This window comes from Podarcis raffonei, chromosome 13 (genome assembly GCF_027172205.1).
Source record: "Podarcis raffonei isolate rPodRaf1 chromosome 13, rPodRaf1.pri, whole genome shotgun sequence".
NCBI lineage: Eukaryota > Metazoa > Chordata > Lepidosauria > Squamata > Lacertidae > Podarcis > Podarcis raffonei.
In genome coordinates, this window is record NC_070614.1 from 30284491 (window position 1) to 30302495 (window position 18005).

An 18005-nucleotide genomic window follows, 5' to 3' on the forward strand; every position below is an offset into this window, starting at 1 on the left:
ATGACAGCTGTTTCAGTTGTAAATGAGCAAAGATGAAGCCAAAGAAAGAAGTAAATCAGGTGGATGGGGGAAAGGATAAGTAAGTCTAGAACATCAAAAATAGAAATTGGTTTCATAGGCCACAGTAAATCACAGCTAGGATCCTCTGCCAAATCTAAATTCCTGACTATGCTAAAGGGTATGCATAAGATTTGGGGTGGGTGAGTAGAGAAGAGCTGATCTCTTCATCTTTGCTGACTCCTCAGGCCCTAATCTTCTCATATTAGCAAATTGCTCTAAAGATCAGCCTACAATGATTTGCTGGGCTTGTTGACTCTTAAATGAAGAGTGAGAACTTGCATACACATAACAAAGACACTGGGTGCCACAAAGGCAAGCCCACCAACCAGTTTCCCAAGTAAAAATATGCTTCTGATGCTTCATGCCCATATCCATCACTGTCCTAATCAGCTTTGTACTACCTGTACATAACAGGAGCTGGGAATCACAAGTTGGGAGAAGAATATTGCTCTCAGATTCTGGTTGTATGCTTCCCATAGGTGTCTGGTTGCCCTGTGAGAGCAGCTACTCTACTATGTTGGCCCTTTGGCCTGACTGAGCAGGACTCTTCTTGTGTTCTTATGTGACATTGGTGTGTATATCAAGTGCAGTTTTTTCTCACTCTAAAATCCTTGCACCTCTTTAGAAGAAGTTTATGTCTGCAAATTTTCATCCACTTCCTATCCCCAAGTTATAAATGTTTGTTTCCCCATTATAGGATACAGGGCAAGCATCTGATGCTTGGGAAAACAAGGCAAGCCACTCTCTAACAGAGCTGTCAAAGTGGATCCAAAGCAATTATTTCCCCCTACTTCTTTGATGCTCCAGTGGTAGTAATGACAAAAAATAGTAGTAATGCTCCCCTTCCACCCTGCTACTGCCCTGCTATTATGAGACTGATAGATTTGGACTTGGCAGATCTTCTTCCATGACCACTCCTTTCTTTGACCAGATAGAATTATTATTGAGTTACAGAGCACCTTCATTGTTGGCAAAGACCTAAGGAAGAAGAAGTCATGCTGGAATTAAAGAAGGATGTTTTCTGAAGAAGTTGTAGGACTTCAGCTCCCATTATCCCTGATCGTTGGCCATGCTATCTGGGGCAGATGGGAAATGGAATCCAAGAACATATGAAGTTGAAATTGTTGTTATTAAATTGTTACTATGTTATTGTTTTGCTCTGTTATGATGAAATTGTTTTTGTAGTGTTTGAAATGCATCCCGGTTTCTTTGTTGTAAGCTATTTTGAGCATGACTTTTGTGTGTGGAAAAGTGGCATAAAAATAGAATGAATGAATGAATGAATGAATATGGACAGCCATGGGTTCCCTATCCCTATATTCGGTCCAGAAGCAATTTCAGACCGTCTTCTGCTATTCTAACCTTTCTCCAATTTCCGTCCTATATCCCACTCCCTTTACAACTATTTTACCCACTGTAAATAGATGTTGTAAATCAGGAGTTGACTAGACTCAAGCACAGGAATGTGTGGACATAGCTCATATTTCAATAGTATTTACCCAAACATAATTGCTCAGCACTGGAGTGTTTCCTTTTAGAAGACTGGAGGAAGGAAAGTAGAAATTAAGAATACAAAGAGTATGCTTTATACTTGCATCTTTTTTAGGGACCAAGCATTAACTTTTCCAGCTATTCTTCTCAGTCAATGGTGTTCAGCGGAAAGCAGTATTCCAGAAAAACTGGTGATGTTGTGGTTGTATGGTGCCATTCCTACCTAATAGCAGTCCTTGTTTATGCAGTCCCTTTGTATAAAATCAATACACTGGGGGTGTAGTGAGTGGAGGGACAAGAGATCTGTTAATTACTCTCAAGGGGAGAAAATGCGTAAATAAATGAAGTAATTTACTCAGGGTTAATACAAGCAAAGTACAACCCAACCCATATCAAACTCCAAGGAGTGCAAGGTGGCACGTGTGAATGTCACCCTCCTTTTTTATCATCACAACAACTCTGTTAGGCTAAGAGATGATAACTTATCTGAGATCACTTACTGTGCTTCACGGCTGAGTGGGGATTTGAACCCTTAGTCCCCTAATCCTGGTACAACACCCATATCATTCATATCAATGTGCTCCCACTGGAATAAAACACAAGACTGTATTTTGATGCAAGGGGCACATTTTTATCAACCATTTGCATATGCAACAAGCAACTTCTAATTAACATTATCTCAGGTCTGCTGACTTGGAGGGGTGTGTGCTGTCAAAAGGCAGGAGGGCTGGGTTGTCAGGGTACAGTGCGGGGTGGGTGGAGAAAGAGAGGAAGGCAGATTCTGCAGGGCCTGCCCTGCTGGTGCTTCCATGTGGTAGCACATGGAACATGCTGCTAAAGCTTTATCCACCAGGATTGAACACTGAGCCCTGCTGCCCTTCCTGGCTGCACATTGAATTAGGGTTCACTGGGTGACTGCAACAGCATGCTTCATTTAATTCCAAGCAACTAGTATTCAGATGCACACTGCCTCTGAAATTGGATGAAGAAAATAATAATTGTGGTTAGTAGCCATGGACAACTGTGAAGCGGGAGAGCAGTCATGGTGGGTGCAGGGAGATGCTAGAGAGGAGAAACATGCAGACACCAAGCTTGGCAACCTCGAAGTGCAGCAGTGGATTATGAGAACAAACACATTTTTTTAGCTGGGTAATAAAAATGCAGCTGGGAGTTAAAATGACACTCAGGGTTGAGGAATGCTGTGCAGGTAAGAGAGGAAGAGACCAGCCAGCAAAAGGCTTGAGAGGATCTGACTTGGATATTGACCAAACAAAAAGAGGGAGAAAGGGGGGCGGAAGGGGGGATGAGTATATGCTGAGGAGGGAGGAAACGAAGGTTTCAGTGAAGTAACTGTAAGAGCAGTTAAGGAGAGATCTAGGCCTGCCTAGAAGGCTAAAAAAGAAAATCTATGAGGAGAGAACTCACAGGTTTGCCGTTTATCCGTCTCCCAGTGGTGAGGCAAGGGAACAGCAATAAACAGTGTTGTTACTCGGATGTTGACTACAGTGGTACCTCTGGATACGAACAGGATCCATTCTGGAGGCTCGTTTATATCCTGAAGTAAACGTAAGACGCGTCTGAGCGTCTGCACATGCACGGGTCGCATTTTGCCACTTCCGCGAATGTGCATGATGTCATTTTGAGCGTCTGTGCATGCGCGAGTGGCAAAACCTGGAAGTAATGCGCTACGTTACTTCCAGGTCACCGCAGAGCGCAACCCGAAAATACTTAACTTGAAGCTCCTTCAACCCGAGGTATGACTCTATATGCTGGAGCACAGAGTAAAATTAACTGTCCTGTAAAATTCCAGGGTGGGTTGTTACAGGCAGGGCCGGATTTAGGTTTGATGAGGCCCTAAGCTACTAAAGGTAATGGGGTCCTTTATCAACAACAACTTGTCGCTGTTTTTTGTGTTGAATATATGCTATATATGCTATATGGTAATTTATGGACCCAATACGTACCTAAAGCCATTTGCACATAAGAAAATATGTATTTTATCAAAGTACATCCAGTTTTCCCCCTTTGAATTATTTGGGGGCCCCCAAGAGATTGGAGCCCTAAGCTATAGCTTATACGTAAATCCAGCACTGGACAGGGATACTATACAATTATCCAGTACTAGTTTTGTAAGCTTCCACCCATCAGGGAGTGCTAAGTAAGGTTGGGAGCGAGAAAGTATATTGGGAAAGGAGTCATCAGTATATTGCTGGAACTCAGCTCTATTCCACTGTTACATCAAAGTTAACAGTCACCAGTGACCAATCCAAAAAGTTATCTGGCTACAGTGGTGGGCTAACTGAAGGCCAAATGTCAGAAGTTAAATCAGGGGTCAGCAATTTTTTTCAGTAGGGGGGCGTTCCACTGTCCCTCAGACCTTGTGGGTGGCTGGACTATATTCTGAAAAAGAAAAAAAATGAACAAATTCCTATGCCCCACAAATAACCCAGAGATGCATTTTAAATAAAAGGACACATTCTACTCATGTAAAAACACGCTGATTCCCGGATTGTCTGCGGGCCAGATTTAGAAGGAAATTGGGCCGGATTTGGCCCTCTAGCCTTAGTTTGCCTACCCATGAGTTAAATGCTGGTAGGGCAATGGCATGGTGGTTGGTCAGTTCCCAAGTTTAGAGGTTGGGAGATTTACCTATTCTTGGGGGGGGGGGTTGTACTCCTTCTGAAGTAACAGGTACAAAATCTAGGGAAGCTGTAGATCCTTCTCTTTAATGGGAATCCCAAGTGATGTAAGCAGCAAGGAACACCTTAAACCTTCTTCATCTGGCAAACTGGATATGACTATTCCAGTAGCCTAGATACTGAGATCTATGCATTGGCAACCTCAAAATTAAATTCCTGTAATATAACTTCTGTGGACCTTCCCTGCCCACAGGGAGCAGAACAAAGAATCACAGCCAGCAAAGCATATATATGTAATTGGTTTAAAATGTAGCAGATCCTTTGCTAGTCACTAGACTAAGTTAAAATACATGGAACATATATTTGCAGGACTCTGAAATTCATATTATGCAGTCTACTCCCAGGTACATAAAATATACAACATTTAGAGTATCAGCTTCTTTGGTCAGGAAACGCACACCCCACCTGCCTTATGTTAAATTTTTTAACAAAGAACAGAATAAATAGTCAGCATAGCAAAACAACCTAATGTTTTACTGTTTCATGAAACAACATGAAACATTGTGAAGATTGTCTTTAGAATATGTCTATGTGGGGAAATTAAATTAAATTAATCAATTAAATTTAATTCAAATTTTCTGTTTAAGTTTTTATGTGCATTTTTCCCCCAGAGGAAAAAATCATCATGGCATTATCAGAGTTCTGTGACACCCCCTCCCCCCAAAAAAAGTTAAGAACCAATGCTTTAGCTATATATTGGTCAATATCCAAAATATTTAAACAGCTCTTCCTTTATTTCAGATATGGCTGCCTGTGTGAAATGTCCAGAAGATGAGTATCCCAACCATGACCAAACCCAAGGTCCCAAGCTACCTCTCTTATGAAGAAGATTTAGGGCTCATCTTAGTTATCTTGACTATTTCTTTCTCTTTGATCATAACATTCGTACTTGGGACTTTTATGAAACACAATAACACTCCCATAGCCAAAGTCAACAATCAGACTCTCACCTACATCCTCCTCATCTCCCTCCTGCTTTGTTTCCTCTGCTCCTTTCTCTTCATTGGACAGCCTGGAAAGGTGACCTGCCTTCTCTGACAAATCACTTTTAGCATCATCTTTTCTGTGGCCCTTTCCAGTGATTTGGCAAAAACCATTACTGTGCTTCTGGCATTCATGGCAACCAAACCAGGATCCAGGATGAGGAAATGGATAGGGAAAAGGCTGGCAAATGCTATTGTCCTTTTCTGCTCCTGTATTCAGGCTTGCATAGGTACTCTTTGGTTAAGTAAAAAAGGTAAAGGTACCCCTGCCCGTACGGGCCAGTCTTGACAGACTCTGGGGTTGTGCGCCCATCTCACTCAAGAGGCTGGGGGCCAGCGCTGTCCGCAGACACTTCCGGGTCACGTGGCCAGCGTGACAAGCTGCATCTGGCGAGCCAGCGCAGCACACGGAACGCCGTTTACCTTCCCGCTGGTAAGCGGTCCCTATTTATCTACTTGCACCCGGGGGTGCTTTCGAACTGCTAGGTTGGCAGGCGCTGGGACTGAGCAGCGGGAGCGCACCCCGCCGCGGGGATTCGAACCGCCGACCTTTCGATCGGCAAGCCCTAGGCGCTGAGGCTTTTACCCACAGCGCCACCCACGTCCCTCTATGGTTAAGTACATCCCCTCCATTCCCAGATACGGATATGCACTCACTGCATGGGGAAATCATAGAAGAGTGTAATGAGGGTTCAGTTGCCGTGTTTTATGGTGTCTTAGTCTATATGGGTTTGCTGGCCATTGTCAGCTTCATCTTGGCTTTCCTTGCCAGGAATCTACCTGACAGTTTCAAGGAAGCCAAATTTATTACTTTCAGCTTGCTGGTGTTTTGTAGTGTTTGGTTGTCCTTTGTTCCCACCTATCTGAGCACCAAAGGAAAATATATGGTAGCTGTGGAGATCTTTTCCATCTTGTCCTCTGGTGCTGGATTACTGGGTTGCATCTTTCCCCCCTAAATGCTACATTATTATATTCAGATCTGAGCTGAACACCAGGGAACAACTAATCAGCAGAAAAAAGTAAAAGAACATGAGTGCATATGTTTCTTTCTGCTTGTGTATGTAGTTCATTGGAAATGCTGGTGAGAGGGTTGTCTTAAGAATTCAGCCATGGGTACTTGCTTAAGCAAATGTCTGTCCTTCAATTCTTGTATGCAGAGTTTGGCCAGAAACATTTCCTTTTAATTTGGTTCTCACTTTAGATTGCTAACATCTCCTGCATTTGAATGGACCCTTTCCTACTTAACTGTTCAGGGTAATGCTAACTCAAATGAAGACACAATTATAACTCATATGATTCCTTGTTTTGAGGGTCCTCAAAAATTAATTGGCTTGGAAATAACTTCTCCATATGTGTGTTTTTGGTTGCATATATATCGCCATCAGTGACTCAAACAACTTCTAAGTGGTTTACAAGTACAAAACCAATTATAAGATATAGCCACATAAAATGAAAATACAAGTTCAGTTAATTTCATCTGAACACCAATGATTGAAATATACCATAGCAATCAATATAGTTAAAATAGCAATTCATACTGAAGGACCTGGGCCAAGCCAAACATAGTAACTTTCAAAGATTCCTGAGTCATGTGTTTTCTTGCTTCTGCATTTTCTTAGCATCATAGTAACAACTTCATATCCAGCCTATTCCCAGATACATACAGTAAACAACATTTAGAGTATCAGCTTCTTCGGCCAGGAAACATTCCCAACCCATTCTTATGTAAACATCATGAACATTTTAAGTACTGCATTGATAAAGATTCTTACTAATTAAGTTAACTATCAGTAAAAATAAATGGGGAAAACAATATTTGGGAAAGATCTTCTAGCGGTTTTGTTATGCATGACAGAACTTCAGAAGTCCGCAATACACTGGGGAATGATAATCATATCTGTCAAAATTGCTAGTTTATGCAATTGACATTCAGCACATGTTAGCAAGTGTCTGAAGTAAAGCTATAAAACACTTGTATTCTTCAGTATTAGATCTAGTTAGAGGCAGGGCTCTGTCATTCTTCCATTAGATTATCTCTCTTTATATTAGGATATATTTTCAGAAGTTAATTATTCTTCCAAAAAACGAAAACCCTCCCACACACATACAAATAAAGTGCGGAGCTTTAGACTTGAATGTAGACTTTATGAGTCCCATTGATATTAGCAGGAGTCACATTCCACTAACTTATTATTGATCCAGTTCAAAGAGAGAAACAGATGAACAATTTTAACTAGAACAGTTCTCCTGCCATGGACCACATAAAACTTGTTGAGGTTCTTTGCAGACCACTTAATGGTCTTCCTTTTGCAGCAATTTTAAGATGTTGAGGTTGCATAATTTTAAGAGTACTTTATTGCTTTTTTCATTTTGAATCTTGTATTTTATTGTATAAAATTCAAATTATAAATGTTCTTCACAAACATGCTGTTGGACAGCCTGAACGGAGCATGTAGACCACTGGTGGTCCACAAACAATAATTTGAGAACCCCTGAACTAGAAAACAAAGGAACTGGCATACTCATTCTATAGCAGGCAAAGTTGAAAATCAGTGCAGCCATAGTATTATCTACTATTTGATTGAGACCGTACCTACTGAACCTTTAAAAACCGCATGCAATGCTGTAGAAGGTACCATGGGAATTGAAATTTGGAAGGGATTTCTTGTCAACAGGATCATGATGGTGGTAGTTTTGCTGCTTATACTGTTTTGCCATACTGTATGCAAGTCACATTTCATTAATTGCAGCATACGTGATGATCCGCTCCCTATTTCTCATGAATTTTACCAGCCAGGGGATCTTGTTATTGGTGGGATGGTTTCTCAAGTCCTCTTTCTCTATAATGTACCTTCTCTAATTGAACCACCTACACAGATTGTGACTGATGAACCTATGTAAGACACCATCACCTTGCTCTCCCTTCTCTCTCTCACACATTTTTTTTTTGGTAATATGTAAAGACCATATTTACCAGGAACACATATTTAAGGATACTGCATTTATTTATTGTGGTTGTGAAAAAGCAGCATGTTGGCAATGCTTGGAGTTGTTAATAACTATTTTGCCTTCTATGTGATATTGCTGGGCACAAGATAATAATAAACTTTCCCTTACAACGGCCAAAGAATTGAATGGACCTGTTTGGTTTATCTTTTCTTCTGCACAATGGAGGAATATGCTCAAGGAGGAATATGACATTGTATTATAGTGTGTTTCACATTTAAGATCGGTAAAAAAACCTTTTGATTTAAACATGCTGTCCCTTACATGCTCTTCCGCATTTATACATATAAAATTGTTGACGACCTAAGCAATATATATAGCTACGAATCCACAAAATGCATAATTTAAACTAATGTGAAATCCTATATGCATATGGTGAAAATACATTAAGGGAGATAATGATTTTCATCACTAAGGTGGAATTTGATATCTGTGATGAGTGTTCTCAAGTTTGGTGTTGGAGCTTCATTGTTTGTATTGCTCTGTTCTTCGTTTATGCTGTTTTAAATTAAAAAAAGGCTCCGGAATATATTAAATAATTGTTCATTTAAAATATAATATAATCTACAAATAGATAATATATGGTCTATATACATTGGGTTACTTACAGCTTGTTTACCTGGTTGCCATTGTTGCTTGTAGACAATGGGAAATACTACAGCAACAGAAGACAGCAGTTTGTTAACAGAAAGTATGATCCCAAAACAATTTGAGCATTTAGTTGCTCAACTGAGATACTTTATTTTCATTTCATTTTGAGTTTGTTTCCTTTTAGCTTCACAGCAGTCTTGAATGGATGTGGATGAGGGATGAATAATACAAATGTGTTTATCATTGCTTCTGTCACTGTTGTTTTATTAAAAAGCTGTAACTTACATTGCAGTTCGGTGCCTAAGGACTACCAGCACATCCTGGCCTTAGCCTTTGCTGTAAAAGAGATAAATGAGAACCCCAATATCTTACCAAACATTTCTCTGGGATTCCACATTCTTAATAGCTACACTGCTAGCATGACCTATAAGGCCACCCTGAGCTTGCTTTCTAAACAACAAAGATTTTCTCCTAACTTCAAATGTCAAAATCAGAACAAACTGGTCGCTGTTGTTGGAGGATGTGTCTCTGAAATCTCTGCCAATGTGGCCATCATTTCAGCAATCCACAAGACACCACAGGTAACCTGTGTGCATAGTTTTATGAAAATGAGATACTGGTGAGCTTTGCAATATGGCTGTAAACACCACCATGATTTGAGAAAAAAGTGTTGATGATCTTTTGGATCATGGGCAGCTGATGGGCAGGTACATTTTTTCACTTAAAGAGAAATTGCAGGGGTGAATGCTAGGGGTGTAAGTACAGAGATGAAAGTGGGCATTGAACAGGAGATGTGACTTTTACCTATGGACATTCCATTATATTCCAGACAAACAAAACCAAGCAGTTTTTACACCCACAGAACACACCAGTATTTTCACCACTAGAAGGCAAGAGGCATTATCACAGCATAAACTCACTTGAACAGAGTCAGTGTGGGATGTTGCCTGCATAGAGACATTGCGTCCTGTGTAGCTAGAGGGAATTACTTTTAAAATTATATTATATGGGTCATGGATCAAGAAAATTTAGTCTGCACTTCTAGTTTTGACAGTTGAGGGAGCTGAAGAGGTCAGTGTGATAAATAAGGGTAGAGAGTAATTGAGGGGAAAGTTGAGGCCTGTATGTTAATACCCAGTGTGTTATTAAAATCCGTTGGTGCAGATCAGGAGTAGGAAGCCAGTGGCTGAGTTGATCTGAGAAGCTGCCCAGGGTAAATACTTGCTTGTATTTGAGTATCTGAAATTGATTAAACTGTCCAAGCAAGCAGAAATACAATCAGAGGAGCTCTTAGTAAAAGGGCAGATTGTCCCCAATAGCTGGACTGGGCTGTGGATGTATTTGCCTGGAAGTGAAATCAGGGAATTTGACCTGAGGTAAAAGCCACTTAGAAGCTAGTGTCAGGAATGATGTCTCCTGAGTCTTCAGAAACCCTCAAAAAGTACCACAAGATAATATTTAGCTTAAAGTTCATTCTGTCTCCAGCATTGGTGTCTATCTTATTCCTAAGCCTACTATACATACTAGTAATAGGATGTTTTGAAAGCATTTGAGTGACCTGGTTGCAGCAGGAAAACAGTTACCTAAATTGGTGTTTATACAGCCTGAGGCTGAGGGAACTAGTATCACTGAGAGGCAAAACTGCAGAACACCGAAATAAAATCACAATGATGTTATTGCAATGAAAAACTTGGAGAAAAAATGAAATCAAAGGAGACAAATCAAATGTTTAGGCAAACAACAACACCCATTTGCACACCCATAGGATGCAGGAAACATGGCTTGGCACTAGGCTGGGGGTGGAAAGAGCTGTCCATTTTGATTTGCTCAGATTCCCATTTTCCCAATCCTAAATTCAGTTCTGCACATTTCTGCATCAAACTGCATTTCTTTAGACAAAATCCTCACATATTAATGTTTTTAATGTGTTAATTTCTCCTAATAAACACACTTTTGTATGCAGCTGTGACTAATGTGCATTTTTGCAAGCATTTTTATATTCTCCTAATATAATGCAGTTTTTATACTGTTTGCATCATATAAGGAAAGGTTGAAATAAATTGGTATGTTCAGGCTCTTGAAAATGAGTTTGAGGCAGAATAGACTGAAACTGTTGCCACATAGAAGAGGTCAAAGATTCATTCTGTACTGCTGCAAAAGTAGTACTTGCTTAAGGTCCAACACTGGGAGTAAAAATACTTCAATAATAGGGCAAACGAAACAGCCATTGATTGCAGAAACTGTGATTCTGGTTTTCAAAAGGATGTTGAACTAGATTTACTATTCTCTTTTTTTTTATTAATTTTTATTAAAGGGGTTTTTTTATAACAACAAAAACAAAACAATACAATACAATACAATAAACACAACAAACAAACAAAAAAACAAGTACAATTTCAGATCTTATTTTCTTGTACCTTACTTCTCCGACTTCCTCATGCCTCCCTTTTCTGTATTCCAATTTCTAATCATTTATTCAGCAAATCTTCCCTTATTTTAACTTAGTTTGATCTTACTTATTCTCCTTATCTTATCCATTACCAATAGTAACCATTTATTTTCTAATCCAACATCATTTTAACTTTCATTAATTTTATAATATTTCTTTAAATAGTCCTTAATTTTTTTCCATTCTTCTTCCGCTGCTTCTCTTCCCTGGTTTCGAATTCTGCTCGTCATCTCTGCTAGGCCCATGTAGTCAATCACCTTCATCTGCCATTCTTCCAAGGTGGGTAGATCTTGTGTCTTCCAGTACTTTGCAATGAGTATTCTTGCTGCTGTTGTAGCATACATAAAAAAAGTTATATCCGTCTTTAACACCCCTTGGCCGACCATACCCAAGAGAAAGGCCTCTGGTTTCTTAGGGAAGGTATATTTAAATACCTTTTTAAGTTCATTATAGATCATTTCCCAGAATGCCTTAATCTTCGGGCACGTCCACCAGAGGTGAAAGAATGTGCCTTCCTTTTCCTTACATTTCCAACATTTATTGTCAGGCAAATGGTAAATCTTTGCAAGCTTGACTGGGGTTATGTACCACCTATAGATCATCTTCATAATATTTTCTCTTAAGGCATTACATGCCGTAAATTTCATCCCAGTGGTCCATAACTTCTCCCAGTCAGCAAACATAATGTTATGACCAATGTCCTGAGCCCATTTAATCATACTTGATTTAACCGTTTCATCCTGTGTATTCCATTTCAGCAGCAAATTATACATTTTTGACAAATTTCTAGTGCTGGATTCTAACAGTTCAGTCTCCAATTTTGATTTTTCCACCTGGAGGCCAATTTTACTGTCCATTTTAAACACTTCATTTATTTGATGATAATGAAGCCAATCTCTCACTTTCCCTTTTAATTTCTCAAAACTCTGCAATCTCAATCTGTCCCCTTCCTTTTTAGATTTACTATTCTCTTGTAATCTGTTTGAGAAATATTCATGGGTTTCATTACAGCTCACTTATGGATCATTTTTACTCTTACAAAGTGCAGAAATTCTATTCCCATTCTTGTACCAGATGGTCCCCAATGAAGCCCACCAGCACAAGGGAATTGTGCAGTTACTTCAGCATTTCAGATGGACATGGGTTGGGCTTTGTGCCGTGGATGATGACAAAGGGAATAGGTTTTTACAGACAATAGTGCCAATGCTTACCCAGAATGGCATCTGTTATGACTTCATAGTAAACATTCCAAAATGGAGTTATATGGATGAGATGCTAGACTGGTTTTTTAAGCACATGGATGCTTATATCATTGTCTTTGAAAGAAAGGCCAATGTATTTTTTGTATATGGGGAACCTCCATCATTTCAAGTTATAAGAATGATGTTGTTTCTAGCACCCTTGGTGGACTTGCCACCTCTGGGTAAAGTGTGGATTATTACATCCCATTGGGATTTTGCATCACACTCTATTCAGAAGATTTGGGATTTACAAACGTTCCATGGTTCCATATCCTTCACGGTTCACTCAAATCAGCCATTGGGATTCCAAAATTTCCTTCAGATGCTAAGACCTTCATGGGCCCAAGGAGATGGTTTTATCCAGGACTTTTGGGAACAGGCATTCAACTGTTCATTACAAATGGCTAATTGGCAGCATCAGGAAAGGAAATACTGCTCTGGAGGAGAGAAGGTGGAGAGTCTTCCTGGTACCTTGTTTGAAATGGAAATGACTGGCCACAGCTACAATGTCTACAATGCTATCTATGCAGTGGCACATGCTTTGCAAGCCATTTACAAATCCAATTCCAAAGTTAGACAGTTGGGAGAACAAAAGAAACTGTTTTTTCAGAATGTGCAACCATGGCAGGTAATTACAATTGAACATTTTAAAAAGTCTATGTTTTCATCCAGAAAAATAGGAAATTTTATGTCTGCATGAGACAATTGCTGTGCCTCTATTGGTTTTCATTGCCTTTCATGTTTTTCTTCCCCTTTTGGAAATCCATTATGATAAGTATCGATGATCCCATGATAAAATATTGTTATTTCAATTCAAAATCACCCACCAACCTGGAGATAAAGGAAAGTAATGATAATTAGAAATATCAAATAATCATATAAGGTTTCCAATTCAAGAACAAAACATGATCGCCCAATGGATGAAGTCACCACATACATTGTTGAAGAATTTTGAAACAGTCTTCACTTTCTTTCTATCTAGGTCCATCATTTTCTAAGGTCCATTTTGTTCAACAATAGTGCTGGGGATTCAGTGTGTTTTGATGATAATGGAGAGTTAGTTACAGGTTTTGATGTAACAAACTGGATTATTTCCCCAAATGGCTCATTGTTTAGGGTCAAAGTTGGAAGACTGGATCCTCAGGCACCTTTAGGAAAAGAATTAAGCATAAATGATGATCAAATTGTGTGGCATAATGTTTTTAATCAGGTGAGACACAGCTCTGTAGCATTTGATGTTTTGACTCAATTTTTTCAAAGGCATTGAAGTCATCTAACTACCTTTCAAATGTAGTTTTCATAAAATCCCATAGGATGTTTTATTATGCCATGAATCTTTTAAAAAACATTATTATATTCCTGTTCAAACTAGCTTGAATTCCTATTTACAGTGGTACCCCTGGTTACGTACTTAATTCGTTCCGGAGGTCCGTTCTTAACCTGAAACTGGGTTAGTGGAGTCTGTAACCTGAAGCGTATGTAACCTGAAGCATATGTAACCCAAGGTACCACTGTATATGTTTTATTTTTCCTGTCCCCCAATAAATAAATAACTTATTTCATGAACTGATTTCAGGAAAGGGGGCTAGGTATTATCTTTAAGGGACTCTGTTCATTTGGATAGATATTTCCTTATTTAGGACATTAAGAGAACTATATCCACCTATTTAAAAATTCTAAGTTTCTACATACACTACCAAATGAACATCTCTCTGAAAAGGCCATGCTGAGACATTATGAGAGTTTAAGAACACATTCTAGCCAAGGGAAAGCACTTGGGCGATGTGACCTGGGGAGGGTTGCCTGCTAGTGAGTCAGAGGTTCTTCCCCACAATTCAAAATGTACATTTATGTGAGCAGAACAAAATCTCATGCCCAACCTCTCAGTTCCTCAGCAACTGAAACAATCTCCTTTTCTCCCTTTTATTAATACAACATACTCCTCAACGCGCTGTAAAACTAGGGTGCCACCTTCCAGGGCCGTGCTCCCATGTGAGTCGCATGATCCGCATGAGATCATGGCCCTGAAAAAGCACTTTTTAAAGGGTGAGATCTCAATGCCTAAAATGGCCGCTGTGCTCGTGTGTGACAAAATAGGATTTCCTGGTTTTCCCATGGCAGCTGAGGGATATAAAAGAATACAATAAAAATCCTAACCTAAATGAGAGCAAAAGTGTGTGTGAGAGAGAAGCACAAAAAGTCCTCTTCCACAAGTAAATCTTAACTTGACAAGACAGAGAAAAGTGAACTCTCCCAGCTCTAACCTGGAGCTTCCATTTCTTCTCCCAACCTCCTTTTTTCAGTGATCTCTTACCCTTTCTTTATTGGTTCTGTACAGGTGCTACCCATTTCTGTGTGCAATGACTGCTGCTATCCTGGCTACAGCAAGAAAAAGAAGGAGGGAGAGAAATTTTGCTGCTACGATTGTGCTCCATGTCCAGAAGAAATGGTCTCTAAGTATAAAGGTGGGAGGAATAACGGACACAACTATCTTATTTGCATTTCCATGACAAAACGTAAAGTGTAACCCTTTGAATGCATATGACGGTAGTTTGCAATGAAAAATTGTAAACAAAAAATAAAAATTCCTAACTATTATATTTTAAGAGTTTTACAGAGTATGGGACTGGCTGAATTTGTGTCCATCACTATCTGTCAGTCAAAGCAACCTGACAGGGTGGATATGAAGACCCCATGTCAGGTAGTTCCACAGTTAATGAAAAAGACCTTCCTAGATCTTTCCAATCTTGAAATGTGAAGTTTCAATATGGTATCCAGAAGACCCTTTTCCTTCTTGACCATCTGGCATTTCAAGAATATAGTTTGTTTTTAGTTACATTTAGTTACATTTTTTTAAAAAAAATAGAATCTTATCACAACATGTTTTTTTACTTTGAAATTAGATTAACAATGAAGAACAGGGAAAAAATAATTTGAATTAATGCATATCCAGTATCAGATGTGATAACTCATTGTGAAACATTCCCAGCCTTCGAGTTTATATTACACAACATGGTGATAATATCACCAACATTTCATTATTATTTTTAAAATAAATTTTTATTAACTGGCCAATCACATCCAATCAAACCACATCACATAAATTCCAAATTACAGAGCCGATTTTTAAAAAAAAATTTGTTGGGGAGTCCCATACTTCAAGATTCGAGGAGGCATTCTGATGTAATCGTTACTTCTGCATTAATGTCCAAATCAGTCCAAATAAGTCCAAATAGATGTTCAAATAGTCCAAACACATATTCTAGTTCTTTCCAATCTTCTCTTACTGTTTCCACATCCCTTCTTATTCATATATTTCCTCTTTGTTTTATGGTCTCTACTAATGGTCTCCTTAAGCCGATAAACATCAATGATGCTCCTGTGTGGATTTCCCGTCAAGTCCTCAACTTCAGATGAGTCCCATAAATCATCACCTTCGGAGATAAGAATGCCTTTCCCATCGTAAATTTATAGCTCTGTCGCTCTTAAGTCTTCTTTAAGAGGTTTCTCCCACGATATTCACTTTTTCCTCCCAGACTTAATCCTCCAACAGAAATTCCCAAAATGGCGTTGACAGGCATTTTTTACTGCATCATTAGCAAAGCTCTTAAACATTCCACAGGCTTCTAAATAACATGCTTTGGTTCGAAAGTTTATCTCCACACAGCCTTAAATTCACAGCTTAAGTCCTTAAAACCTCATTTCTGGCTTTTAACTTTTGAAGAGAGGGATTCTTGGGGTGTCACTTAGTAGAAAATAAAAACATTTTTCCCCCTCCCCCATCAGTCATTTGCCGTACCGTATCTTGACGTATCTTCTCATAATTTAAGTCTTGTTTTTCCAGAGACCTCTTCTGTTGCAGCCTTTAACTCCTTCCTCATTTCCTGAAGCATGTGAAATTCCTTCGTGCCAAATTGTTTCCTTTGAAGTTTGCAACTAGTGGCGCAAATCAGAGAGACAGCGTCCAGGAGTGCCGATCCCACAGGAAGGTTTCGTGCCTAATGCCCCCATCCCCCTCAAAAATTTGGGGGTGGTATCAGGCACAGCAGGCATACAGGCCCCAGTCATCATCCTGAGTGGGTTTTAGGAGGCTAATTACCCCTAAAATAGCCTCCAAATTACCTCCTGTGGGTCGGAGAGATGTTATTGTCAGCCATATTCCTATGTGCCCACTAGTGGGCCCCAATATCACCAACATTTCAGGATACATTCACCATAATTTTTTCTCCCCTTTGATAATCATGCAATATAGTTTATGCCATCATTAATTTAGGAATAATATTTCAAACAACGGACAAAATAAATTGTCAGCATAACAGAGCAACCCAATGTTTTACAGCTGCGTGAAACAACATGAAACATTGTAGACGGTTTTCAGATTCTGTCTATGTGAAAAAAGGGAATTTTGAAAGCAATTATATAAATTGAATGCAAAATTTTCTGTTTATGTCTTTATGTGGATATTTTTATGAGGAGATTATATAAAAGTTATGTGATGCGCCCCCCCAAAAGTTAAGAACCAATGCTTTAGCTGTACATTGATCAATATCTGAAATGTTTAAACAACTCCTCTTTTATTTCAGATATGGCTGCCTGTGTGAAATGTCCAGAAGATGAGTATCCCAACCATGACCACACCCAATGCATTCCCAAGGTCCCCAGCTACCTCTCTTATGAAGAAGATTTAGGGCTCATCTTAGTTATCTTGACTATTTCTTTCTCTCTGATCACAACATTCGTACTTGGGACTTTTATGAAGCACAATAACACTCCCATAGTCAAAGCCAACAATCAGACTCTGACCTACATCCTCCTCATCTCCCTCCTGCTTTGTTTCCTCTGCTCCTTTCTCTTCATTGGACAGCCTGGAAAGGTGACCTGCCTTCTCCGACAAATCACTTTTAGCATCATCTTTTCTGTGGCCCTTTCCAGTGTTTTGGCAAAAACCATTACTGTGCTTCTTGCATTCATGGCAACCAAACCAGGATCAAGTATGAGGAAATGGATAGGGAAAAGGCTGGCAAATTCTATTGTCCTTTTCTGCTCCTGTATTCAGGCTTGCATAGGTACTCTTTGGTTAAGTACATCCCCTCCATTCCCAGATATGGATATGCACTCACTGCATGGGGAAATCATACTTGAATGTAATGAGGGTTCAGTGGCCATGTTTTATGGTCTCTTAGTCTATATGGGTTTGCTGGCCATTGTCAGCTTCATCTTGGCTTTCCTTGCCAGGAAGCTACCTGATAGTTTCAATGAGGCCAAATATATCACTTTCAGCTTGCTGGTGTTTTGTAGTGTTTGGTTGTCCTTTGTTCCCACCTATCTGAGCACCAAAGGAAAATACATGGTAGCTGTGGAGATCTTTTCCATCTTGTCTTCTGGTGCTGGATTACTGGGTTGCATCTTTTCCCCAAAATGCTACATTATTATATTCAGACCTGAGCTTAACACCAGGGAAATACTAATCAGCAGAAAAAAGTAA

General features: G+C 39.4%; 1 protein-coding gene across 1 annotated transcript; it reads left to right on the forward strand.

Annotated features, from left to right (window-relative positions):
- The first annotated feature begins 32 nt into the window (after positions 1-32).
- On the forward strand, positions 33-18005 carry LOC128400410 (vomeronasal type-2 receptor 26-like). The gene is made up of 5 exons (XM_053362594.1): positions 33-79; positions 7984-8130; positions 9123-9411; positions 12354-12702; positions 17104-18005. The coding sequence occupies exons 1-5, from the start codon at positions 33-35 to the stop codon at positions 18003-18005; spliced, it is 1734 nt and encodes a 577-aa protein (XP_053218569.1).

What these genes read in the sequence shown, in the direction of transcription:
- LOC128400410 (XM_053362594.1), top strand. Translation starts at nt 33, where the DNA reads ATGAAGCCAAAGAAAGAAGTAAATCAGGTGGATGGGGGAAAGGATAA. An exon ending in GTGGATGGGGGAAAGGATAA is followed by an intron (nt 80 to 7,983) that starts GTAAGTCTAGAA and finishes CATTAATTGCAG; the next exon opens with CATACGTGATGATCCGCTCC. An exon ending in GGTGGACTTGCCACCTCTGG is followed by an intron (nt 12,703 to 17,103) that starts GTAAAGTGTGGA and finishes CTTTTATTTCAG; the next exon opens with ATATGGCTGCCTGTGTGAAA.